Genomic DNA, 27,500 nt, shown 5'->3' with positions numbered 1-27,500 from the left:
CTACAATATCAGAACGCAGTATCTTGAAAATGGTCGAAAATGGGTTTAGACCGGAAATTGGCTTTAAAATACCTTCTTTTTCTTGTGTTAATTTTTTTTGGCCCAACTTGGTCCCGTTTCGGAAAAAAACGCAAAAAACTGATTATACTGCGCTTTTTGGTTTTAGGAGGTTACGCCGTACTAGCCAAGAACGCAGTATAATGCGAATTATACTGCACTTCTCCATTGACACCGTGGTTTTGGTGTAGGCAGTAATACCACAACAGAGCGCAGTATAATGATTTTTCAGCTAAAAAGTAATGAGAATGTTGTTTTTTTTGCTTTTTTTATTGTGTGCATAAATTTTCACCATAAAAAAGTATATATGGAAGTGTCATCACCACTTTACCTCCAACACAGTCGCGTGGACAGAAAGGAAACTTTAACCCTCTCGGCGCCAAAGGTTTTTGCCCAAAACGGATGATTTTGACATGTCATATTCAAAAGGCTGTGGCTTGACATAGGTAATAGATAGAGCCTGACAATTAATGAGACAAATATTGAGGATGACCCAAAGTTTATTTTAGGAGTAAATTATCCCATCTAATTCGCATATGGTGTCGGCCATTTTGAATTTATAATGAGTTATTGCATATTTATGCATATTTTTAAAATATTTTTCATCATTTATTTAATTTAATTTATAAAATTTCCCCAGACACCTTCACTATTATGTTCTGTGCATACATTTAGGTCTAGATAGCAAAAAATGTACACTAAATGTGTAATTTGTAACTAATATTGTGCAACAATGTAGCACAGTGACAAACACAAGTGAATGGAAGGTTGCCGTTTTGCCTGTAGGGGCTGGTCTATGAAGGTGACAAGTTATTTTTTTAGTGCATGGAAACCCTTCAAAGCAATGCCCAGCATACAGATTCAATCCACACTGAAGGTATTATGTGCATTTTGTCCATCTGTCGGTCTTTGAACCAAGTACAGCAGGCCTAGAGTAGCCTACAGTAGGCCTGTCAGCGTACACCCAGAAGGACTCCGGGTATGGACTACATTTCTAAAAACTTGTGCAAATACCTATTCAAACCAAGTGTTACATTTACTGATATACAAATAAGTGATATAAAGGAACCTGTGTGTGTGTGTGTGTGTGTGTGTGTGTGGGGTGGGGGTGGTGTGGGGGGGGGGGGGGGGGGGATGGTATAGGCTATCGCCGATGTCATTCTGATGCACCAAACCCCAGCTGGTATCACAATTTTCTGTTGCTAATAGACTCAGTCAGGCCGCAATTTGACATAGTTATTACTATTATTATATTATTAGAATAGCATTGCTATTTATTTAGACCTGCAGACGGCACAAACAGTGTCGAGTAGCGTGAACTGCGATTCCAATTTGCACCGAGTAGAATGGGCACGAGACCTGTGTGTCTCAGGCGCCTCCCACTCAACATCCCCCGCTGTTGGCAGGAATATGCACACTTCTTTTGTCTTCATTTACTTTTCTACTTAGTATACAAGCTCCTCTACAAACATCCCGACCCCTGTCACCCTGCAGGTGTTGACTATTGAGTCTGTAACAGGCAAATTACGACGCGCTTCCTCATCCCCCGTTGCAATGAACGTCGCCAGCAATATATATATTGCTACAAAGCAGCACGCAATATTTACCTCACGTCTTGATAGGAAAAATCTTCCCTTCCTCATTATATAAGTCTCCTGCAGAAACAAACACTTCTATTGTGTACTTACAAGTGAATGAATGAAGGGTTTTCCTGTTACAGTCTCCATGATCGACAAATAAGCTATCGATAGTCTCCCTCAGGCACCATAACATGGTAAGTTCTACTGCGGCAGAAAATACACTCCTGTTTGCATATTACCTCATTTAGGGGCGAAATATATGATGAATACATATGTACAACCATGACAAGTTACCATTTGAATGCATTTGGTCGTTTATTCAGTAGAATTATCCACGTAATGTCACGGCAGAGTTGCTTCCGTCTTTCGAGTTGTTTCACAGGGGAGGAGTTATTTCCGCAATGAACGCGGTTTGTAGTTTTGTAGTTTTCTTAACCCTTATGTTGTGTTCGGGTCATTTTTGACCCGTTTTCAAGTTTTAGTGTGAAAAAAACACACTTTCCTTTATTTTCTTGGAATGAGGGTTCATCTAATCCTCAGTCACAATCATTTCAACACAAAAAAAATATGTTTGATCATTTTAGTAAATTTTAAAGGTCCAAAAAAAAAAAAAGTTACATCTGTGGTGTTCGGGTCAAAATTCACCCGGGCATACATTTTTGGTTGTTGTATGCATGTCTGAAAAGCTGTTGGTTGCCCTTTGTCTTCAGTTTGGTGATTCATGGTGGGGAAAATGTATTTCTTGCCTAAAAATTTTTTTTGCCAGCTTTTTCATATTACAAATCCAATATGGCTGCGGACAGTCCCATACACTACAATACATCATATCTCCTGTTGTGAAAGGAGTACAGATGTATTTCTGGTGTCTACTCATATGTTTTCATGGTCAGGGAATCCATTTCTGCATTTTGTTTTTTTGCACATTTGTTTGCAAAATAAATGTTTGCACATTATTTTGTCCAAAAAACGTGTAAGAAATCCATAATGGCACCAAAACATGTATAACTGGTCTTATACTTTCCATAAAGTTGATGTGGCAATGAGATAATGGTTCATGTTCATAGCATAGTGGATTCACATGAATAGTGTGTCTTTTTCATGTGCATTGAGGTGTTCATTTCCTATATATTTGCATTAGATTGGCAAAATAGCTGTGACTCTGACAGAATTGTTATTTTGTACAATTACCACACTAAAATCATATAAATATTGAAAAACACCAAGTCAACATATGTAAACATTGATTTTATGCACTGAAAAAACAATTTAGTTGACATTTCGTCTTTATCCTGCTATAAATCTCTTTGGGTTGGTTTGGACCCAAACACCACAAAAGTCACAATTGATGATATTTTTCAATATTAGAGAAAAACTGATAAAATAAATTTGGGGGTTGTTGTACTCTCATATCAGCTGTAACACATGGGCAACATAATCACTAATTGTATCACTTTAGGACGTATTAATAGTGAATTTATGCAGGTTTTGATAGTTTTGGTCATCAAAAACGATTTGCATAATGTAAGATAAAAGACCTGTAAAGTAAAAAAGATGAATAAATAAAGCAGTAAATCCATGGATATGAATACATACCTAGTTAGCTATGAGATGAAAAACAATATTTGATGAGAACTAGTGTTTTTAGGTATTTTATGGCTGAGTTTTGTTATCACGGGTCAAAAATGACCCGAACACCACAGGTGTATGCAGCTTATGAACACAACACAAGGGTTAAACAAAATACCATATAAGGCGTCCCAATGTGTTTAGAACTGAAGTAAAACATGTCTGCCACCTATAGAGGTGGAAGTTGAACTACATTTGATATCCTATTTGAAAAAAACGACCGTTTTATACAATACGGCATCTCGTCGACAAAAGTCGCCTGTGGCGCCCAGAGGGTTAAAGCCTTTTTTCTCAGTTTGCCATTTTGAATTATACTGCGTTCTGAAATTGTAGGGCAGTGTAGCCGTCATGGTCATTAGGTGGTATTTATCAAATGCAAAACTACTGTCTTCTCAAAAACGACATCAGCGAGTTAACAACATTACACCCACAAGCATGTAAACATTTGAAAACCCAAAGGCAATCTATTTTGCAATGCTGGAGCGGCGAACAGGTTGTGCTTGTGCTTGCTACAGTATTACCATCGTCATACAACAGAGACGTACCCAAAGCAAAACATGCAAACGATATATTTTTGTAAACCACTAGAAAGACATGGGCTTTGCTGGTCAAAGTAATGTGTGCGTAAACATGGTAGGTTACTACATGGTAGGTAACCCCGGTGGAGAAGGGGAATTTAAAAGTGCTTCAGTCCTCCCAGCTGGTTTGTCTGGCTTGTTCGCACAACTAGTAGCAAAACACACAAGAGTAACCGTCTGAGTTACACAGAGCAATTCTGAAAACGTGTTTATGTGCACAGAATAAATGCCACAGGGGAAAAAAACACCAAAAATAACTCGATTAAGGTAGCAGCTGGATGTTGGAGTTTGAGGTTGTCTAATCCTCTGACCCCAATGGATACTTGCTTAAAAAAAAGACACCACTGTGTCCTAAACCAATTCACAAAATATTATAGAGACAAATATATTACCTGACCTCTCGATTAGAAATATGGTCACCAAAGCGTACGTTTGAAGCCGCTGCCGTAGCCGACATCTGTGTCCAAGAGTGTCAGGTCCGATTTTCAATTTTCAGCCCGCGTTGGAGTCTGTTTTTGTGAATCCGATGACTATAATCCAAGGGTGTATGTTATCCTGACATGGTTAGTCCAGTGTACCAAAAGCCAAAGTTCTTCTGTATCTCTGCAAAAGCCAGCAAAGTTTCAAAGTAGCTCAACTCTCGTTACCTTGCTAGCCGAGTGAGATGATCCTCGTCGCTACACGTGAGCATGAATAATGATGGGGGCGGGGTCGGGTTCAAGTTCACGGGTCGGTGAACGCGCAGGCAGAGAGTGTGTATGGGTAGTACGAGAGAGGAATCTTGCGACTTTTTCCGGGTGGTACTGTCCACTAAGTGGCGCCATCCAGACAGCGCAGAGGAGCGCCAAGGAGCGCAGAGGCTGTTGAAATGAATGGGGTCCCATGGAGCTCAACCACGATGCTGCCATTGCTTTGGGAGAGAATTGGTATCATCGTTTCAATTTCCTTTTCCAAAAGGCAGCATAGATTATCCTTTCAAACAGCACTTAGTTTGAATGTTTAAACTCGCTGGATCTTTGTAAAATACGACTTTATTGTCAATATGACGTCACGAGTGGCTTCACACACTGCGTTTGGATTGGTCGGTCGGCTGCATTGCTGTGATCACGACGGCCGTAAAGCAATTTTCTCATAAATGCCAAAGCTGTAGGAAATCAGAAGGACATAACTCCCAGGTTATTGTACATTTCATTGAAATCCACATTGGTTTCTCAGAACTTACAGTAATATTGTCAAGTTTCAGCCGACAGCGAGCACAATGTCAAGTTATTAGCGCCAGCCTTATGAGCTCTGCTGTCTCGACAGCGCTCCCTAGGTGAACTGCAGGCACGGGTTGGAGGGCGAGATTGAACACTGTATGTAAACCCACTGTGGCGCAGGGAGGAGGGGGGAGTGCTGGCGGTTGATGGACGTGTCAGAAACCAATAGAAGTAACGATGAGTATTACTTCTATTGGTTGCCGTTTTCTTCTGACTACGCCCTCTACACTGGACCAAACACTCTATTTTAGTGGGTGCTATGGCGTCATGAGGAGGTTTTCAGATGATATGGTAAACATTTTTTCAGAAAAACATCTCCTACCCCACCTTTAAGGTTATGAACCTGGGGAGAGCGTTCTTCCTGTGCTGGCGTCTTCCTGTCAGACTGCTTGGGTTGGCAGGCCCTGGTGTTGCCTGAGGTCACGAATGAATGTGTGGGCCTATGTTGGCGTGTCGTTGTGAATGTTGAGTGACATTGCGTGAAGAGCTGCGTAGCGTGCAGTTATAATTCAGTCCAGGGTAAGTTGCGTCTCTACACATACACCCACGATAAGACGCTTCTCTGTCATTCTCTGTCATTACTCGTGCCTAAGGTGATGCATATTTTCGTTTCTAGACAGTAGCCTGGTAATGGAAAGCCTGTGTGGTGTGGTGGATCGCTGAAGCTGTCGTTAGTGAACACAACGTGCGTTATAAGGTGGGTACAGTGTTGCCAGATGTGTCTGACCAAATCCCGCCCAAAAGCTTCTCAAAAACCGCCAAAATGCGCTAAATTCCGCCCAAATTCAACAAATTACATTGACTTATGTGGGCCCAAAATGGCTTAAAAAACGCCAAATGGCCAATTTTTCCCGTTTTTGCCTGCCGACGCAGTTTGTATGTATTTTATAGCTTACATCGGCGCTCTCCAGCAGGACCAAGAACTGGTGCAAGGTGCCGTCTATCTGCTGTTTTGCCAGAAGAGGATTGTGTTTCATTTAATTTGTTTGTTTCCCTGTGTGCCCCCTGACGCACTAACCCGTGTGCTGTGCCCCCTGTGCCCCCTGACGCACTAACCCGTGTGCTGTGCCCCCTGTGCCCCCTGACGCACTAACCCGTGTGCTGTGCCCCCTGACGCACTAACCCGTGTGCTGTGCCCCCTGTGCCCCCTGACGCACTAACCCGTGTGCTGTGCCCCCTGTGCCCCCTGACGCACTAACCCGTGTGCTGTGCCCACTGTGCCCCCTGACGCACTAACCCGTGTGCTGTGCCCACTGACGCACTAACCCGTGTGCTGTGCCCCCTGACGCACTAACCCGTGTGCTGTGCCCCCTGCGCCCCCTGACGCACTAACCCGTGTGCTGTGCCCACTGACGCACTAACCCGTGTGCTGTGCCCACTGTGCCCCCTGACGCACTAACCTGTGTGCTGTGTTCCCTTTTTTGCTGTGCTTTGCATGTTTGTTGAAATACAGATTTGCAGTGTGTTTTCGATTTCATTTGCAGTGTGTTTTTGATTTCATTTGCATGATTTGTGTGCATTTCTGTTGTTTTCTTGTAGTTTGATTTATTTCCTCTGCTCTGGGGACATTAGTGCTGGCGCTCGCTACTGGTTCTGGCCAGCCCTATTAACAGCTCAAAGTGTACTGTCTGTTAACCGTGAATGTGAGTGAGTGAGTCCTGCCCCTGCTTGTTTGCACATGAGTGATTCTACGATTCCCCTACACTTTTGGCAAAAGCAAAATGTCAATTATCAGTATTTTTTTTCAACTAAATGACCTAGATGTTTACATAGTGTATATATTTAAGTTTCCAAACAAACAAATTGCCAAGCTTAATCTTAAATCATTTGATAAATACTCTAATGAAAGCGAACATTTGCTTAATTATTTTGTCAACAGTGTTACGGACAAATACTATGTCATTTCAAACATATATAAAAATACTACAGAGTTGAAACAATATATGTTTGAAGGTGCTTATGTCCCTTAGCAGTAATGTTGTCATTAATCTGTGCAACTGATATAGAAAATGTGATTATTGAGCTTCATAAGTAGGATTTTATGAGTCACTGTGATACAGACTGACACATTTTTCATCATAAATCCCTGTAACGTCTGATTTGAATATAGTCACCATCCTTACACAAGACTTCCTTCTCCAGAGATAATCCCTAGTGTATGTTCATAGGATTTTTCCAACACATAAGGGATCAATAGCGCAAAAACACTTTCAAAACAGTCAACCGTGTTACTCAACTGTGTTATGGTCAACAGTGCAGGGGAACAAGTCGGCACTTTTTTAGGAGAAAAAACAGAGCAGACAAACCCATCTCCCTAGAACACAAATTATTTTGTTTGTTTGTCTGTCAATATGGATATAAATTGGCAAAAACATACTCCTCCTCAACTGTCATCAGTGTTGCCAGATTGGGCTGGTTCCCGCCCAATTGGGCTGCTTAGGATGGCCGTGTGCGGGTAAAAATGGCATCTATCAGAAAAACCTTCCCACTGCCATATAAATCAATAGAATTGGGCGGGTTTTTAGGGCGGATTTTGATCATTTTTTGGGCTGGAAATCATCAGCCTCATCTGGCAACTCTGACTATCATACTTAATTGTAACACCATTGACGGTAACACCGTTGAAATTTCAGCCATTTTTATGGTGTTGTGCTAACTGAGGACCTCAGAAGTTCCACCACAACACCTTAATCAATTCATGTATCTGTATGCTTTATCTGTGTTTTTCTACATGTGATTTCTAATTCAGATTCTTATCAATATGTTGATAACACAGTTGACAGGCAATTTTCCCGCTATGAGAACATGAAAAAGAATGGATTAAATTATGGAAGGATGGAGCTCAAAATTTACCAAAAAGTCTTCCCGTATCCTGCCAAAGAGGTTATGACATCACGTGATGTTATTCGTATGGCCTAAGACCAAACCATTACTGATTTATGGAGGAGGTTTCAGACCGTGACACGGTTAACACAGTTTTCGTGGACACACACAAAATGGCAAATTTCATGTATAATGGAAAGGACAGTGGTCTCTCTGACAGTTTTGTCATATTGTGATGATTACTGTGAATCAACATTTGCAATCGTCTTGGGCAAAACAAGTTTCTTTACATGCTAATATGAAGACTGAATCTGACATTTGGAAAACAGGACGGCATGAAAACGCCCAAAACCAGTATTAAATATTCATTCTTGCTGAGGGAAATAATGCTATGTCTACACTTTCTGTATTATTTGAAAGATAAATGTTTTCTAATGTCCAAAACATCATTGGATGCAGTTAATAGTTAGTGGAATTGACAAATAAAATCCAGGGAATTAAAAGTGTAGGCGAATTAGAGAATCACTCACATGCTGTTTTATTCATTCATATTGCTCATATGTTGTACAGATAATTGAACTAAGAATAAACTATTTAAACTGTGGGATCCCTGTCTCTGTCTCCGTACTAAGAACCTGTGTTGCCTTTCTGTTGAGTGAGGTAATTATTGGTGGTAGACTTTACAAAACTCGTCGCTACAAAACTCGTGAAGTCCACTCGGTTACAATTGCAATTTGGGACTTTTCTGTATATGGGGCTATGGAAACGCTTACAACTCCTGGGAGCTACTGGTTTATAATCAGTGATCAATATTGGGGTTCTCTCTCCGTGCGTCAGCGAAGACTGCTGTCAGTCACACCTGCGCGTGCACACACCCGCACACAACAGCTTTTCTATCTACCCCTCTCCTTTTGCTCAGCTCCTTGTCTCAACTGGTGATATGCATAAGGTAGTCAATATACTGTTACTGTTTAGGTGCGCTGTGGAACGGTAATATGATGACTTTCAAGCTTGTTATGATTTTGACCAGCTACTTTCTTTCAATACTCCATGATGTAAATTTACACATCGTCACACTCTAAATCGCGAATGATACCTGGAACATTATTAGCTATAAAATATCCTAAGTGGTCACAAGAGGGTCCAGGTGGTCTAGCTTCCTGCACCGAGGCCCACGACTACGGTTACTCCTCCCATGTGCTTTCGAGATTCGCGCTCTGAGACAAGCGTAACAGCCACCCCCCCCTCCCCAAAACACGAGACCCCCCAAAATTTTCGGCATAATTCGAACACTGCCAGCACTACTGTACCTATTAAAATGGCTGGTGAGACACAATTGGAATGTAGATGTTTTGCTGGAAAGATTTTCATCTGTCTGCCTCTAACCTGCAACTAGGCAACACTATAAAATGCTTCCTCAAAACTCCAAGTTAATTTAACACCTTACAGCAGTGAATCTCAAACTATGGTGGGCCGCGGCGACATTGCAGGCGGGCCGCGAGAGGTCTGGGGAAATTATCCTCAAATTTACTCACATGGTGTTTAGATATTAACATCTTGTTTAGTTATCTTGTGTCTTTCTTGTGTGCGTCCAGAAACTGGAGTAGGCTACACTTCCTTATTTATTTAGCTATTTCAACCTAACTATTATAGAGCTAGTAGGCTGCTTATCTAAAGCATAGGTGGCTAACCTGCGGCTCCTCAATAATGTCAAGAAATGTGCTGTCCATATTTGTAGATTCTGTCGCTCGGATATGGCGGTTCAGGGCTCCAGACTAACTTTTTGCACTGGTTGCACTGGTGCGCCAAAAAAATGTTTTTAGGTGCACCAGCACAAAATTTAGGTGCACCCAAATGTTTTCACCACCGCATACACACACGCACCTCAGCTTTAAAAAAATAATAATTAAAAATAATAACAATAGAATTATTTTATATATATATATATATATATATATATATATATATATATATATATATATATATATATATATATATATATATATATATATATTTTTTTTTTTTTTTTTAAAAGACCTGGAGCCTTCCATGCGCTATAACCTAGGCTAGTCTTCCAAATGTGCTCCTTATAAAAGACATGACAGTAGGCTACCTAACTAACACATCTTGGCTACAAGCAGGGCTCTGCATTAACACCAGCCAGTCAACCGGACAAATGCTGGAGAAATTTCAGTTTGGCTGGTAGAAAAGACCAAATTAGTAGCCTTTTAGTCAGTATGTGTTTGACTAGTAAGATCAACATACCAGCCTTTTCTGCAATAAGGCTACGCACACGGCACAAGCACAGAGTTACAATATGAAGATAGATAGATAGATAGATAGATAGATAGATAGATAGATAGATAGATAGATAGATAGATAGATAGATAGATAGATAGATAGATAGATAGATAGATAGATAGATTTTTAACAAACCCTGCTAAAAATGTCACGATTTTTAAAATCATTTCACACAAATAGCCTAGCCTATGTTTACAGTGGAATCTGAGGTGAATTGGGTTTTGTCTATTTCCCCATTTTTGCGCGCTCTCCCTCTGCATAATGATTGAGGTATCTTAGCAAGCGCTACGAACAGACACGACAGCACTAGTGCGCTCGCTCGCTCTCCCTCTCTCTCTCCCTCTCTCTCGTGCTGTCTCGAGGTGCATGAACGATGCCTTGCCGACTGATAGGCAGTATGTAGCTTGCCCTAGTCGCTATCAAAAAAACTCTCACAGAAGTCCCGACAGACTAGCGCGTCACCTGTTGTTTGGCCAGCTCTGCACGCGGATGAAACGGGCAATTATCCGCGCACCCGTCTGCGTTTTTGTGTGGCAATGTTTACTATCCGCTCAAGCCATTTAGTTTTTCCCCGTGATTGTGACTCTCTCGTGTTTAAAATATCCTCGAGTCATTTCGCTGTTTTTACCGTGATTGTAACGCTCTCGTCCATTGCAAAACTCGCCTGGTTGAGAACACACAACTCGCTGGCACATGTGAACTCGGATACGGTAGTTGAGCAAAGTCGAACATTCTATTCTGAAACGTCGGGCTGCCTGTGAACGAGGAAGGGGGAGAAAGCTACCGGTAGTTCAGCGGAGTTGAAGGAATGACCGCATCGACACGTTTTATTGTGTGATGATGGGCCACTAGAATGACTATTAATTTTATGTCCATTAAAACGGTTGTTTGGTCATTGATTTTGTTCTACTGATGGCTGGTCGCACCGGTGCGCCTAAAAATATTTTTTAGGCGCACCATTGAAAAAAATGGGCGCATATGCGACCAAATTGGTCGCACTCTGGAGCCCTGCGGTTATAAATGTGCAAATGATATGGAGAGAAAGCCGTCTGGAGCAGAGATGCGCCAAGAATCTCTGTCCTGCGTAGCCATCTCTGCGCTCTGTTCATGGCTATTGACCCGAATGTGAAATTGTGTTTTTGGTTTAAAATCGTCGCGGGCTATTGACAAAATAGCGCCAAAAATAATGTTCTATCCTGGTTTTCGCGGTGAATGTCGGGCGTGGTCTATCATCCATTGTCAAAGGGGCGCGGGCAGACAGCGTGCAGGTGGGAACCAATTTCAATCGACTTGTCGCTTGTCCGCACTCAGTTTAGTCTCAAAAAGAAAACTTTGATTTTTCCCCTGGCCCCCTGTCAGCACCCGCTGAAACATTAATGTGGAAAATGAACGGCGATTTGACGAACCACCTTGTTAATTTTGGGTGTTGTCGTCATCCAATGATGATCTGTGCGCAAGAAAGCGGTGCCTGTGCGCCTAACCCCCACATGAGCTAAGAAAGGCAGAGAATCTTTGTGCCGCGTTACTTCGTGCTCTGTTATAAAGAGTGCTCATGGAAATTATGCTGTGAAATGTGTTCATTGAAATATGAAAGAATGTATTAACATAATTTTGACCTGTGTTTGTCTTCTTATGTAAAACAACATTTTATCTTGAAAAAACCCTTTCCCCAAAAAACATTGAAGCAGTAAAAAAAAGGGGGGGGGATGTCATCTTACATTCAGGATCGTCTTGTAGTCAGGCCATTAAGTTGGAGTGTAACATCCATCTGACACATTGTGTGTGTGTGTGTGTGTGTGTGTGTGTGTGTGTGTGTGTGTGTGTGTGTGTGTGTGTGTGTGTGTGTGTGTGTGTGTGTGTGTGTGTGTGTGTGTGTGTGTGTGTGTGTGAGAAAGGAAGAGATGGTTGATGTTCATGCCCATGTGTTGTTGTGTATGCTGGTCTGTGGTGCAAGAAGGATGGGTGATGCCCATGTTAGTGGGTGTGCACATGTTTATATGCCCGCGTGATGTTTGTGTGTCGATGTGGCTCTTTGCTGTGACACATTACAAAATGTGGCTCTTGGTCTCCGACGGGTTGGCCACCCCTGATCTAATGCATATTTTTCCGAGCTGTGAATGCTGGATTGTTTCATGCTAAATTCATATTCAGTATTTAGGAGGCCCTTTAGTGGCCACAACTTTCTCAAAATAGGCCCTGACTTATTATTCATCATAACAATATAATATGATATGATATGATATGATATATGATAAAATAGAATAAAATATAAGTAAAATAATGTAATGTAATAAGTTATAAACTAGAAATGCACCCAGAGTGTGCAGACCTCCGCCAAGGACGTTCAGTTTGTTTTTAGACACATAGGATAGCCTATTTGTGTGATGATGTGGTGTCATTTATGCAGGTTTATACACCATTAGTGTGTCAGAGAATTAAACAGTGAAGTTGTAACAAAATTATATCTGTCTTTTTTTATAGGGCCTAATTACCATGTCCTTGATTAACTGTGGTCTGTTAACATGATTAACCTTAAATGTAATGAACTGGATAGGTCTAATTTCCCTCATTGGCGCTGCTACCTACGATTAAACTGTTCGTCGTTATTAATTTCTCCACTCGTTCATTATTCATTCATTATTTGTAAAGTAGGCTAGAAGAACCAGTCTGTGTTTTGCATGCTGTTAAGCAAAAGGCTTGCTTTAACTGACAAACTTCAACTGGACAGACGAGACAAGGGTGATTTGTTGACAGGGAAAAACTCGGAGAACAATAAACTCCGAGAAAGCTGCGACGATATGCCTACGAAGGGTGGATTGAAAAAAATAAAAAAATAATAATAGGGCGGTGAACTGTTAGGCTGATTAACAGCGCCAAGGATCCAGTTCACTACATTTAGCCTACATTTGTAGGCCACAAACTTCAACTGGACAGACGAGAGAAAGCTGATTTGGTTGACAGGGAAAATACTCCGCGAAAGCTGCGACGATATGCATCACCCCTGATTGATTACATTGATTACGTTATGTTTTGGTGCTAGTGGCTACCCACGCACCTGGCTTCTTGGGCTTCAGCCATGCAGGCACAGGAAATCTGTGCGTTCTGTGTGCATTCTGTCTGGCTTTGTGGTGACTGTCGCAGCACAACTTTGATTAACCTTTCATGTAGCCTGCCCTGTACTGAACCGGGTACCTTTCCCTCCTTGGCGCTGTCTGTTATCAGCCTACCACTATTCGCCGTTATTAATATTATCTCCAGCCTACGTGAACTTCAACTGAGCAGGGAAACACTCGGAGAACAATTAACTCCGCGAAAGCTGATTTGGTTGACAGGGCAAACACTCTGCGACGATATGTGTGCCATATTGTATATTATTATTATATATCATTTGGTGTGCTATTGGCTACGAAATCCGTGCGTTCTGTGTGCATTCTGTCTGGCTTTGTGGTGACTGTCGCAGCACAACTTTGATTAACCTTTCATGTAGCCTGTAGTGAACCGGGTACCTTTCCCTCCTTGGCGCTGTCTGTTATCTGTTATACCACTATTCGCCGTTATTAATATTATCTCCACCCTTCGTGAACTTCAACTGAGCAGGGAAACACTCGGAGAACAATTAGCCTAACTCTGCGACAATATGTGTGCCATATTGTATATGCTATTATTATTATATGTCATGTGGTGTGCTTGGCTACGCAGCCATGTAGGCACAGCAAATCCGCGCGTAATAGCCTACATTCTGGCTGTGGTCACTGTCCATCAATCCACCTCGCAGGCACGCCCTGTCATAGCTCAATTCACCTCGGCCACCTTGTGGCAGGCCGCGAAATAGCAGCGAACATACAATAACGAACACACAAACCCAGGCGTAACGAACACACACACAAACCCAGGCGATCACATAACCTCCACCCTTGGCGGAGGTAATTATGTTATATTGGTCTATGTAGTTTGATGGGCCCCAGATTTTTTTGCACATTTCAAAGTGGGCCTTGGTGTTCTGAAGTTTGAGAATGGCTGCATTATAGTAACTTGTGTGAATTGATGCTTTGTGTGGTTTTAACACAAAGTTTCACAAATGTTCAATTCAAAGCTTCACAAAAACTTTTTCTTTTTTTTCATTTTCACAGCAGAATAACTCTTAACTATTGACGTTATCATGAATTATGTCTGATATCCTTTTTTACAGTGTGTATATAGACAAACTGTATACTGAAGGCTCAGACGTTTTATCTCAAACTCTGCTCTTCATGAACGGAATGCCACTAAACCGTCATGGATGAGGAATCAAAACGTTTCTGGTTGGTTTACGTTTAAGGGCGTAACGCAAAAAAAAAGAAAGTTTTTCAAATTCCTGAAAAAAAATGATGGATAAAATTTTTTTGTAAAAAAGAAAAAAATAAAGCACTTAGTGGTCTGTGGAATTTCACCTTATTTTTGCCATTTTTGGGGAAATGTGTCCTGCATCAACACATTGCATAGGCATGTCACAAAGCAGGAAAATGGAGTCACACCACAGGGAATTCACTGCATTATGGCCATTTTAATCCTTTTGTATACATGACTGACATCTGAGCTCATGCTAACTTGATAATGATATTGTGTTCAATCTTAATATGTGTTTTCATTTATATATTTTTTTTCCTTCTATAAGAGCTGTCACACCACAGGACACCATAAAATGAAACTAAGCATTGCGTGACAGAAAGATTGCAATATGAAGACATATTAAGAGGTTAAGAGTCACCTTAAGCTTCCACAGCACTCTCCAATAACTGAGGTACTGACTGTTTAGGAGCCAGTCTTTAAGACCCTTGTAGTTGGCCTTGCAGCTGCCCGTTCACAAACATTGACATACATGTCACCCCACAGGACGCAATTTGTGTTACGAAATTGAACTTGTAGTTAATATTACTGTCTTGAGTTTTTTTCACATTCACATATCTTAATATAAAGTTAATATTTATGCAATCATGCCAAATGCTTCATACATTATTCAAAATGTTGTTGGTTAATTTATATATATATATATTATATTCCAGGTTTCATTAATGTTACAGTCACACCGCAGGATATTTGACATATAACCCTGTACATAAATCTTAACAAAAATGTTTCTTCTCATCTTAGACTAATATGAAACATAATGTACCATATCTTCTTTCATTGACATATGTTTTTTAAAGGAAAAATAACAGTTCTGTAGGTTTTCAACCGATGTTACGAAAAAACAAGGCGTCACGTCTCCCACCCTTCTATGATTGAAGTAGGCTGCTGCTGCACTGACTGCTTTGACTTCAACAGACTTATTTGGACAAATTGCTGAAGTACCAGCCGCTCTTGAAGGACATCACTGGCAGGGGGGTTCAAATGTCAACAGCCTGTACTGTAATAGTGAACTAATATTTTATATTACGTTACGTAACGGAGGCTAACTAGCAGAGTTGGCGTGGAACGTTGGTTAACCTCCCTCCCAAAGCCTCATACAGTGTCGATGCGTTGGGCCGGGAGACTAGTATCGTGCTGTGTCTCCCATTGCCAGACCGTTGTAGTTGACGAGGATGCAGGTTCGACCCCCGAGGGGATGAACAGGTGCAAGATGACCTCCGTCACAATTACATTACATTACATGCAGCAGACGCGACTTACAAGGAGGAAATTCATACTAGTACTGAGTATGGGGTCAGTGCAGCAGAGTACATGAGGGTAAGCAGTAGCAATATAATATTTCGTAGTCATGGGCCATTTGCACAGCCTGACCACTAGAGTGCTAAGGATGCTTGGATTCTCAAATACACACACAAAACTCTTAGATATTATTCAACAGAGATGTGGACTTGGGAGTCGTGACTTGGACTTGAGTCAGACTTGAGCACACAAATGACTTGACTTGAGACTTGACTTGCCAATATTAAGAATGACTTGTGACTTGACTCGACTTGCAAACTATTGACTCGAGACTTGACTTGACTTGCCAGTTTTAGCTTGCAATGACTTGCAATAGTATGGCAAGTCTATATGTACTTATTTTTTTGCATTTGTATGTCAAGAAATTACATGAAAAAATGAAATATTAAATGAATTGCCCTTAAACAACACCAGTAGGCCTACTGTTTTTGTTTAGAACACAACTGACAAAGGGGGACATGCAGAGCAGTGTGGAGAGGTAATGAATTTATGACCAAAAGTAATTGTCAATGTTGCCCATAGAATAGAAAGTGACTTGTTAGTGACTTGGAAAAAAATAAGACTTGGACTTGGACTTGACTTGGCTCAGGTACGACTTGGACTTGGACTTGACTTGGTCCAATGTGTCTTAACTTGTGACTTGACTCGGACTTGACTGGAACGACTTGAGACTTACTTGTGACTTGCAAATTAGTGACTTGGTCCCATCTCTGTTATTCAATATCTTCAGTAATTGTAGCCGACGTATTTAGGAGCCGAGTCTCCCCAAGAAATATCTTCAGTATGGACACTATCTGCATTTTGTTGGATGTGGTTTCAATTATCTAGATCTTTACCGAGTTGCTTTGCAATTTCTAAATTTGTGTCTGTAGAAATTATATTTAAAGTTGTGAGCAAAAATAAAGAAGTGAAAAGTCTGTGTGTGTGTGTGTGGTAATGACATTCCCAATAGAAAATATTCCTCTTTTGAAATGACGTGCACAATAGAAAATCTTCTTCGCTTCAGTAGAGCTAGTCAAGGTGGGGCGGGGGTCATTAAGATGGTTCCCTTAGCCCATTGACGACTAAGGCACCTGCAAAAAAAAGGTGCCGAATGCCTGAACCCTTGTTAAGAAAAGCTGCCCTCAGCCTGTAAAAACCTAAATATCTTAGCCTCTGAAGCACATAAAAATAAGCACTAATTTGCATTTAGACGCTAAGACCCTCATCTTTCATTAGAATGTGTTCATTCATCTCAAATAAACAGAGACTTTTAATTAAGTAGTCTCAAATATCATGAGCCTGAATGTTGCGTAATGCAGCTCCAGGCGCCAGGGCCAATGTTGCGCAACGCAACATCAGGCATCAATGGGTTGAGGCAGTGGTTCTTAACATGGGGTGCGGGCACCACCTGGGGGTGCGGCAGAGATTCCAGGGGGTGCCCAGAATTTTGTTTGTGTTCAGGTTGTGACCAAAATTTGCTAGTGAACAATATCATTGGGCCAAATCTAAACCAAATTAAAACATGTTCTGATCCCCATGAACAGTGTCTCAAGTAAGGATCATGATAGTTAAATCTTTTTTAGTGCATAGATATATGTAGAAGTTAAGTTTGGGGGTGCATGGCTTATCTTGGGAACAGATAAGGGGGTGCGTTAAGGAAAAAAGGTTAAGAACCACTGGGTTAAAGGACAAGTGCACCAGTTTGAACATTAAGCCCCTTCTCTGAGTTGTCTGCAATGTTATGAATGTTTTTCCCTTCTCTGAGTTGTCTGCAATGTTATGAATGTTTTTCCCTTCTCTGAGTTGTCTGCAATGTTATGAATGTTTTTCCCTTTTCTGAGTTGTCTGCAATGTTATTATTGTTTTTCCCTTTTCAGAGTTGTCTGCAATGTTATGAATGCTTTAGAGTTGCCCTCACCATTTATTTCAGGTTTGCTGTTCTCTCTGTTATTTGGCTAGTTTGCATTTCGTCTCAACAGGTTGCCCATGGGCATGTCCAAATATGCTCTTAACACCGCCCTACACCTGTTTTCCAGAATGTGCAACTCGCCAAGTGTTCAGGGGGATTCACTGATATTTGTGCAGTGAAATATGGCTTCTGTTGTGTTTTATGTAGCATTTTGAATGCACCCTCTTTCCTTTCATTCACAAAATGGCAACTTACCGAGATGCAACCTTTCAGAAAGCAAATATTGGTAACACTTTATACAAACCCCAACTCCATATAAGTTGGGACGCAAGGTTAATTGTGAATAATAACAAAATACTGCCATTTTCAGAAGTCTGGCTCTGACATTAGTTGGAGAAAGGTACAAAGAAAACATATCAGCCATCAAAACTGACCAAAATTATTGTTTTGGAGGACATTCATGAATATGTAAATCCAACGTGTCTCAAAAGAGTTGGGACGAGGACAATAACAGTTAGCAAATGTCGAGGAATACTAAAAACAAAACAAAAGACAACACTTAACCCTTTTTCTGCCGTCGTCGCAAAATTGCGACAGGTCGCGGTATTGAATTAGGTGGGCTGTCACGTCGAATAGAGTGTAAAATCTTGTCCATACTCCTTTCCACTGGGTGGCAGACATGTGGTACTTCAATCCTTTCTAAGAATTTCGACCCCTCTTAGTGCATTTTTTTCGAGTAATTTCCATCTGAAAACCCAGACGCGGAAGTTGCGTTGCAAGTCACTATTTCAAAACAAAGGAGGATCGGCGTTGTGAGATTGTACACATAATTTCCTCTAATTCAAGCCCAAATACATTCCAAATGCAAGTTGTCTTGGTGGTTTATGTTTAGTGACATTATATTTTCCCACAAGTTGATTGTATATGTGTAGACATTTATAATATGGCCTTAGGCAATGCGTCTCCTATTGCTAGCTTAGCCGTGGCTACAGAGAAGAACAGCCAATTCGAATAGGCAGTGAAATAGATCCCCTTGCCAAACACAGGGAAACATGGCGTCAGTTTTACATACATAAACAGTTTTACAAACATAACTGATCCTAACCACAACTCAATGGAAAGTTTCGGGATTGAGAGAAGTGGTTTGTTTGGAGACTTCATTACGTAGGGGAGTTCCCATTTGAACACACACGGCGCGAAGGCAAAGCCCTGTTCCAGGCGAGTAGAACCCATGCGACTGGTTTCATTCACTGAATAAATCTGAAGCAAGTTGGCCTGCCCCCAGACGACAACTTGTCATGATGTTTTGTGTGCAATGCAATTGCGTATTTCGCCCCTCAAGTAATTGCAGCCATTATTATAAGAAAAAAGATGTTGCTGCTGAGATTGCAACACAGACGATCAATCGGCTGTTTGGGACCTCCCCTGTCAAACACAGAAACACGGTGTAGACCTAGGAAACATGATCCTGAACACAAACTAATGAACATTTGCGGGGTTGTGAGAATGTGTTTGCTTGGCGATTTGTAAATGGTTACGGGGGATTTCCTTAGAACATGCGAGAAGCGTTTATTGTCATCCAAACCCACAGGGCGATATGCGTAATTTCACTGAATAAACCTCTAAATAGGCAACCACTATTTCTATGTCGTGCGTTTTATATGCAATACAATGCCATATGTCGCCGCTAAAGTGATTGCAGTCATCATTTGTTCATCGAAATAGGCTATATTTCACTTGGTGTTGAACTTTGACGTGCGTCTTCCCCTAAGCTGGAGTAGGCGAAAAAGCTAAAACATAAAGATAACGTATGTCATTTCCCTCTATGAAAGACCGTAAGGAAAACCACTGCTACAAAAAAGAATGGATTATCCTGTTAGACGTTGTACATCCCGTAGAAATTCGATACATGGCTTGGGGAAATGGCGTTTTTTGTTTTTTTTTTACCGTTGCGCACGGCGAAATGAAGACGCATACCCTATAACACGAATATTTTAGACTTGTTGAAAACTGGGCTGGTCGCCGTGGTTGGACTGTCTTTATTAGAGTTTGTCATGTCACTAAAGCAGCATGGAAGAGGGGGCGGAACCGGAGAGACTGGAGAGGAAAGCGCTGCGCTATGCGTGAGGGGGGATGGTGCCGCTTCTGATCGCCTTCAGATGGCCGACTTTAGGTGTTACTTATAAAGTATAGGTATACTATAACGTGATAACGTCGGCCTAATTGGGCTGTGTGTATTTTCGATCCATGTCTGTATGCCTAACAGTAGCCTATGATACCAAAATGAATAGAAGCAGTTTATAAGTCAATAGAGCTGAGATAACAGGAGAGGTGATGCTGATTTGCTCCGCCTCTCCACCCTTTTTCCTGAAACTGATTTCACAAGGGTACACCTCATGATACAAATTAGGCCTTTTTATGCCCATTATCTTGACACTGTGCCCATTAGTTCTGTGAAATGTAAGTGACAATCTGTAACATTCATTCACTGAGCTATGCTGATGATCATCCAGGATGATCCTATGCATACAGAGGTCACTGCCCCTGCGCCTTATCCAAATAGCCTACAGTAGGTGTTGGAGCCAATTTAGCTTCCTAAGTTTAGACTCTTAGTTTGGTTAAGATTTGCTGGCCTTGGGCCCTTGACTTTTATTTTGACACAGCCTTGGGTCACCTGACCAGGTAAAGATGGCTGCCTCTCACTTGGTAGTCAGTCTCAGTTAGACAAAGGAAAGTGTTGTAGTGATATAGTTTTTTACCGCTTACACGCTTACACGCTTACACGCTTACACGCTTACATACTCTAAACTTGAATCTTTGGAAACCTTTGAACATTGAAAACATATACCTTAGTTTACTTATTGGAACCTTTTATGTTGAGCCTTTACACTTGGATTAACTAGCCTTATTTTGGATAACAAACAATTTGGATTGCTACACTGTGTGCCACCTGCTTGCCTGCCTGTCATTCCCCCCCTCTCTTTGCCTACCTGCCTGCCTGCCATTGCCTACCATCTCTTGCTTGCCTGCCATTGCCTCTCTCCCTCTGCTTGCCTACCTGCTACTTACCTGCTTGCGGCCTACTTACCTGCTTGACTCCATCTTGAACATCTTCATCCATCTTGACCAAGGTATGAGCAACAGCTGTACACAAGTGTTTTAAGATAAGCGCGTGACAACAACTATACAACACTCTACCCCTTTGAAGTTTGAATTGAATCGAAACTGACACTCACAGTAGGCTATATAGGTCACAGGTGTAGTAAAATAGGCTATATAGGCATATATGTGTACTGAATATGTGTGCTTACCCTGTCTGAGAAAGGTTTTCACAGACTAAAAAGTCACAGGTAGATGCAAACACTTTTGGCACTCCAGGCAACAACCTCCCAGTTATTCCGTTTCTTGCTATGTTATTATTATTACAATATTAGTTACAATATTTACTATTTATTAGGCTTAAAACTACTTTTTTACTTGACCATAATGTATGTGCACAACATGACAGTAATGGGATGTCACATATTTCTAAATAAATTCAATAATCTATTGAAAATCTATTGAAAATTATCAATATTTTCCATTACTAATTAAAAATTCAAAATGGCCGCCCCATATGACGTCATAATATGCTAATTAGGTATGCATATTTACTCCCAAAATAAACCTTGGGTCTTCCTCAACATTATTGTAATTTACAGTTAGGCTCTATCTGTTACCACTGTCCAGCCACAGCCTGTTGAATATGTGATGCCCAAATCGAGCATTTTCACCAAAATAACATTGGCATTAAAAGGGTTAACAGTTAATAGCATTAACCGATGAGATGATTTTATATAAAAACAGTGTTGATTCCTATCTTGGACATGGTTTCAACAGCTTAAATGGTAGGTGTATTCTTGTTTTGCAATGTTTTCCTTTCTGTAGTGCTTACACTTTGGCAGGTCTTAATAATAATAATAATAATAATAATACTTTCGTTTTATATAGCGCCTTTCAGAACACCCAAGGACGCTTCACAGAGTGTTGTGTTGGAAAGTGTGAGTGTGTGTGCGCGTCAGTGTGTGAGCATGTGTGTGAATGTATGTAAGTGAAAGTGCTTCTGGGACTTGCAGCCATAAGCCTCCAGGAAGAGATGTGTCACATGGCCAGTGAAGGGGCATTCTGGATGTGGTCAGGCAGATTCTTCCAAAGAATGGGAGCAGCAACATGGAAGGCTCTGTCACTGGTGGCCTTGAGCCTGGCACGAGGGATGATCTGCTGGCCCTTGGAAGAGGACCGCAGGGATCTTGAGGGGTCATATAGGGGTGAAGGAGGTCTGTGAGGTAGTGGGGTGCCAGACCATGGAGGGACTTGAAGGTTAGGACTAGGTTAGGTGTGTGACTTGATGGGGAGCCAGTGAAGCTGCTTGAGTATGGGGGTCTTGACCAAAAGCCAGTCATTTTATGTCCTGCTGGTCCTTATGTTGGAGTTAAACTGTTAAAACATAGTAGAGAATACAATTTGTCCTTACTATGTGGCAGTAATCGAAGATCTCCCTTCAAAATATATTGCACGAGTGGCTTTTCATGCTGTTTAAAACCCATTTATTTCATTTAGTACTGTATTCAATTCTACAGGTGAGTTAGAACAGCTTAACCAATGTACTACTGCACCCCCATGCTATCATGGAGGCTGACTTTTGAAGTTAGCACTAACACAAGTTGCATGGTCAATTTTCACTGTAGCACAGGATGTGCAAGACTCTATTATTTTCAAAAAGAATTGACTTCTGCACCTTCTGATGACTTCTGTAAGCAAAGGACAGTTTTCCATGTCTTCTGGGTCTATTTCAAGTGAGTTCGGGTGGATAGGGGAATGTTAAACCCCTCTATCATTTGCACACATGAAGCGTCCTTAATATGGTCATGTTTTCACTAGCTTTATTTCTCGGCGTGATAGAGTGAGACTACAGCCAATATACTGTATATTTCATGATGTCATGAACCTATACAATGATTTTAATGACAAAAATATGTGTTATATACACACAATTATGGTAAATCAAAGGGAATTCAAAACTCTATGTAATAACTAAAGTAATTATTGCCTCTGCATCTTTAAGTCTCAGTGACTCAGCCTCTCTGTGATGGTCTTATACTTGGACACTCTGTACAATTCATTTTAAAATGTTGTTCTTGTTTTATCTTATTAGATTAGAAATGAGTACATATGTCCCCTAAAACAATATTTTGTCTCGGTTTTAACACTTGATATGTTGTCTTTTCACTATTCTCCATCTAAGGAATGTATTGAATGTTTTGAAAATGATAGCATTTTGATTTTATTCTCAGTTTACCAAACGTCCCAACTTCACCGGAGTTGGGGTTTGTAATATGTACCCCCTTTTAAGCACAAGTTAAGCCTTAGTTAAGCCTTAGACTTAGACTAAGGCTTAACTTTGCTTAGCGAACAGTTACATCAGCACACACAAACCATTTACTAACGGTAGTAGTTATGATTAAGAAATGACAAATAATACTTACATAATGACTAACTCGTGATTCACTAACGGTTAACTAATGTTAAAATAAGGCTTAACTAAGGCTAAACTTGTGCTTAAATAAGGGGTACTTATTATAAATTGTTACCCAAATGTTAAAGGCGTTATTTAAGAGCATACATGTGCAGTACATGGACATGCCCATAGACGGCCATAGACGCTCATAGACGCCCACTGTAAAGCCAACTGATGCAAATAAGCTAAATAACGGAGACAGCAGACGACATGAAATAAACGGTGAATTAAACTACTCAAAATAGTCCTTTAACTGTAAAGTGCGTTGGGAAGCCCTGTGTGTGTGTGTTTGTGTATGTGTGTGTGTGTGCGCGCGCGCGCTGGGGGAAACTGGGAGGCATAAGAGACGACAGGAGTGAGACACCAGGGGTGCGTTCCAATATACAGACTCTAGCCCTCTAGTTGCATGTTTATACATTTAGTGACATTTCAATATTCCTGCTCTTGTTTGGAACTCTGGATAAAATCATACCTGCTGAGATGGACTTGTAGACACCTGAAACCTGCCGCGTTGGGAGAAGCTAGGTGTGGGCTACTACCTGTGACATTCCACCTCCACCATCACGTAGCCAGCGCACTCCGGAGAGCGTTTTCCTGGTTGGAAACCGGCGATTGGAAAGTCGTCATTGTTCCTGAAACATCCTTGTGGATTACGCTTGGAGGTTGCAGTGAGGTCGTTGACTCGCCGTCCTTCCCGGGCCTGTGGGCTGCTTGCCACCCAGCACCTGGATACCTGCACTAGCCGGCTACATCACTCCGGAAAGCGGATGACGGCTGGCGACTTTCGATTGGAGAGAAGCGGCTGTCGTTGGGCTTGCCGAGATCCAGGGGTCCTCGTAGCATCGGGAGTGGGCCTTTGCGGTTCCCTTCTGGGTTCGTCTGCTCTCCGTCGGCTCGTCTGTCCAACACCGTCTCGCACTGCTGCTGCCGCTGCTGACCTACCGCTGCCCCTATGACCAGGTGGAGGGGGTGTCTGCACCACCATAACATCACGGCACGAGTTCCAACATCACTGCGGAATCATGAAGATGCTGCTTTTCTGTGTAGTTCTTCACGTGTTTGGACTAGGGTATTCTACATGGATCCCAGGAGGCAATGTAATTGCCGAGGCGCGTCTCCATCTTCACCTGCCATTAAAACACACGGATCCCCTTTGCACATCTCGACTTGTTGATAGTCCCATGTCATTAATTATCTTGCCGGAGAAATCCCTAATGTTCGTGAATATGACTGAGGACACATCATTCCCGCATGGGGATCAAAGAAGTACTCCCCTTCTAAAACAAGCCAGGAAACGTTTTCTGGTAGTACTGTTGCTATTAATGGCCGGATTAAGCCCAAACCCTGGCCCAATTGGAACTATTGCAACTCCTCTGGATTTTTCGAATCGGACAGGCCTGGGGATTGTGCATCTAAATGCTCGCAGTTTACTACCAAAAATGGATCGAATAAAAATCTGGGCCAGCACGACCAAAACAGACATTTTGGTCATCTCGGAGACGTGGCTAAAAAAATCCATATCAAATCGTGACATTGCCTTGGAGGGGTACAATTTATTTCGAACGGATCGTAAAAGTAAAGGGGGCGGGGTTGCAGTGTATGTTAAATCAAGCTTGCATGCATCTGTTCTTAAATCAGTTTCTATCCCTAAGCAGTTTGAACTCCTGGCTATTGACCTGGAATTTGGTAAAAACTGTCACTTGTGTCTGGTCGGCTGCTACAGACCACCCGCGACTGTCGGTGGTGCTCTAGCCTCGTTGACCGGTGCCTTAACGGATTTATTATCCATGGATATTGTTCTTTTGGGGGATCTGAATTGGGATTGGATGTCGCCAAGCTCAGATCAGTTCAAATCTTTTTGTGACTCTGTGAACCTTACTCAACTGATTGATTCGCCTACACGGGTTAACCATAAGAAATTAAGCAAGTCCACTTTACTAGATATAATACTCACAAATAAACCTCATAAATATACATACGCAGGGGTGTTCCCAGATGACATTAGTGATCATTGTGCGATAGCTGCTATAAGAAATTGCAAAATTCCTAAAGCAAAACCCCGAATTATCACAAAGAGAATTTTTAAACAATTTGATATCCAAGGCTTTTTGCATGACGTGTTCTCAGTTGACTGGGACAGGTTGATGTTAATACCTGATGTGACCACTGCATGGCAGTATTTCCACAGCTTATTTATGAAAATTGTGAATAGGCATGCCCCTATTAAGAGTAAAAGGGCGTGATAACCCCTGGTTTTCAAATGACCTATCTGAACTTATTCATGCAAGAAACTTAGCTTGGGCCATGGCCAGAAAATCGGACTCTGAAACAGATTGGTTAGCTTTTAGAGTCTTAAGAAATAAATGCACGGCACTGATACGTAAAACAAAATCAGAATATTACTTAAATGAAACTTCACAAAATATAAACAATCCTATCAAATTTTGGAAAACCATAAAGTCGCTTTCTCCATTAACCTCTTGTAATGATTTCACTGATCACATTGTATTGAATGATCAGCGTATCACAAATATGCTTGATATTACGAATAGCTTTAATAAACATTTTGTTTCATCAGGATCAATTTTTAATGAATCCACTGGGAGTGACGTGACAAATACGTCTCCTCCCCTGAGAAGAAATGGCCCAACATTTAGCTTTTCTGCCATTACACGAAACGAGGTCTTAAAGGCCCTAAAAAATCTAGATTCCAAGAAGTCTGCAGGGCCTGATGAAATTGAGCCGTATTTTTTAAAGTTAGCAGCTGAGATTATTGCTGGACCTCTGTCTTATATTTTTAATTTATCCCTTAAACAAAGCAAATTTGTTTATCTTGGTCTCTTCAGATCACACGACATGGTTCCAGTGATCCATATCCTTGGTCTGTTCATCTCCCCTGAGACCAAGATAAACATATTTGCTTTAGATGGTGTCAAGCATGTGTGGTGGTAAACAAGTGAGTTTTACAAAAAAGGTGTATCCTCTCATAAGCCAAGCATGGTAGTGGGACTGACATGGTTTGGGGATGCATGAATGCTGTCAACATTGCCAATCTGAAATACACCTAAAAGAAACATACATGTCAACATGCACTGTGACTACTGAAGCAGATCATGATATTCTCCATAGGATTGCATTCAAATCTCACACCAATCTATTTAAGCCAGATGCAGACTCAAAATTTAAAAGTTTAATGCAAAGAAAGGTTGAAACGCACACTGATGACCTCCCTTGTCATCCCTTTTAATTTCGAGACGATTCGAGCCAACATAGCCCCTTCTCTACCGGATTTTAATCTGGGGTGTACTCACTTTTGTGAGTACATGTTCAAACACTAATGGCTGTATTTTGTTATTTTCTGAGTGAACAAGACATTTAAGCGGTTAAATATGTTGTTAAAAGGTCACTAATCATTGTGTCAAAGTTACATTTCTGTAATGATTTCCTATGAAAAGATATACTCAAAAATCTGCAAAACTGTGAGGGGTGTATTCACTTTCGTGATATACTGTATATTAATAATCTTGGTGACAACCTATCAGATGCAGATATTCACTTATATGCAGATGATACTATAATATATTGTTCTGCACCTTCCATGGAAGGCTGCATCTCAAAATTGCAAGAAGCATTTGAAAGAATCCAGCGCAGCCTTTTATCTTTAAAATTAGTTTTAAATGACAAGAAAACCAAATATATGATCTTTGCAAGGAGCCGAAGGAATATCCCTATTCCACCTCTTCTCACCTTGCAGGGCAGCTCCATCGAGTTGGTTTCCTCTTATAAGTACCTAGGTTTTATGTTAGAGGAGGACTTGTCTTTTAAGCTTCATGTTAAGCAATTGGTGTCAAAGCTAAAATTAAAGTTGGGGTTTTATTACAGAAACAGTGCTTGTTTCTCACAATCTGCAAGAAGGAAGTTGGTAGAAGCTACATTTTTACCTGTTTTAGATTATGGGGACATTTTTTATAGAAATACCACCAAGGCACTTTTACAATCACTTGACTCTACTTATCACTCTGCTTTAAGATCCATCACTAGAAGAAAGCATTCTATTGTGTGTTATATGATCTAGTAGGCTGGCCATCACTAGATTTTAGACGGCATAAACATTGGCTTTTATTCGTATACAAGGCCTTA

At 41.1% G+C, this 27,500-nt stretch overlaps 1 protein-coding gene across 1 annotated transcript in view; it reads right to left on the bottom strand.

Annotated features, from left to right (window-relative positions):
• Positions 1 to 20,924, bottom strand: part of LOC134443899 (angio-associated migratory cell protein-like) — a 28,994-nt gene extending 8,070 nt beyond the window's left edge. The window contains exons 1-3 of the mRNA XM_063193430.1: positions 20,892 to 20,924; positions 5,997 to 6,047; positions 5,423 to 5,514 (exon numbers count right to left, since the gene is read on the bottom strand). Of these exons, the coding sequence (XP_063049500.1) occupies positions 5,423 to 5,514; positions 5,997 to 6,047; positions 20,892 to 20,924 (176 nt within the window). The remainder of the gene's footprint in view (positions 1 to 5,422; positions 5,515 to 5,996; positions 6,048 to 20,891) is intronic.
• Positions 20,925 to 27,500: the final 6,576 nt, after the last annotated feature.

This window comes from Engraulis encrasicolus, unplaced genomic scaffold (genome assembly GCF_034702125.1).
Source record: "Engraulis encrasicolus isolate BLACKSEA-1 unplaced genomic scaffold, IST_EnEncr_1.0 scaffold_38_np1212, whole genome shotgun sequence".
Taxonomy (NCBI): Eukaryota; Metazoa; Chordata; class Actinopteri; order Clupeiformes; family Engraulidae; genus Engraulis; species Engraulis encrasicolus.
This window is presented reverse-complemented; position numbering and strand designations above follow the sequence as displayed.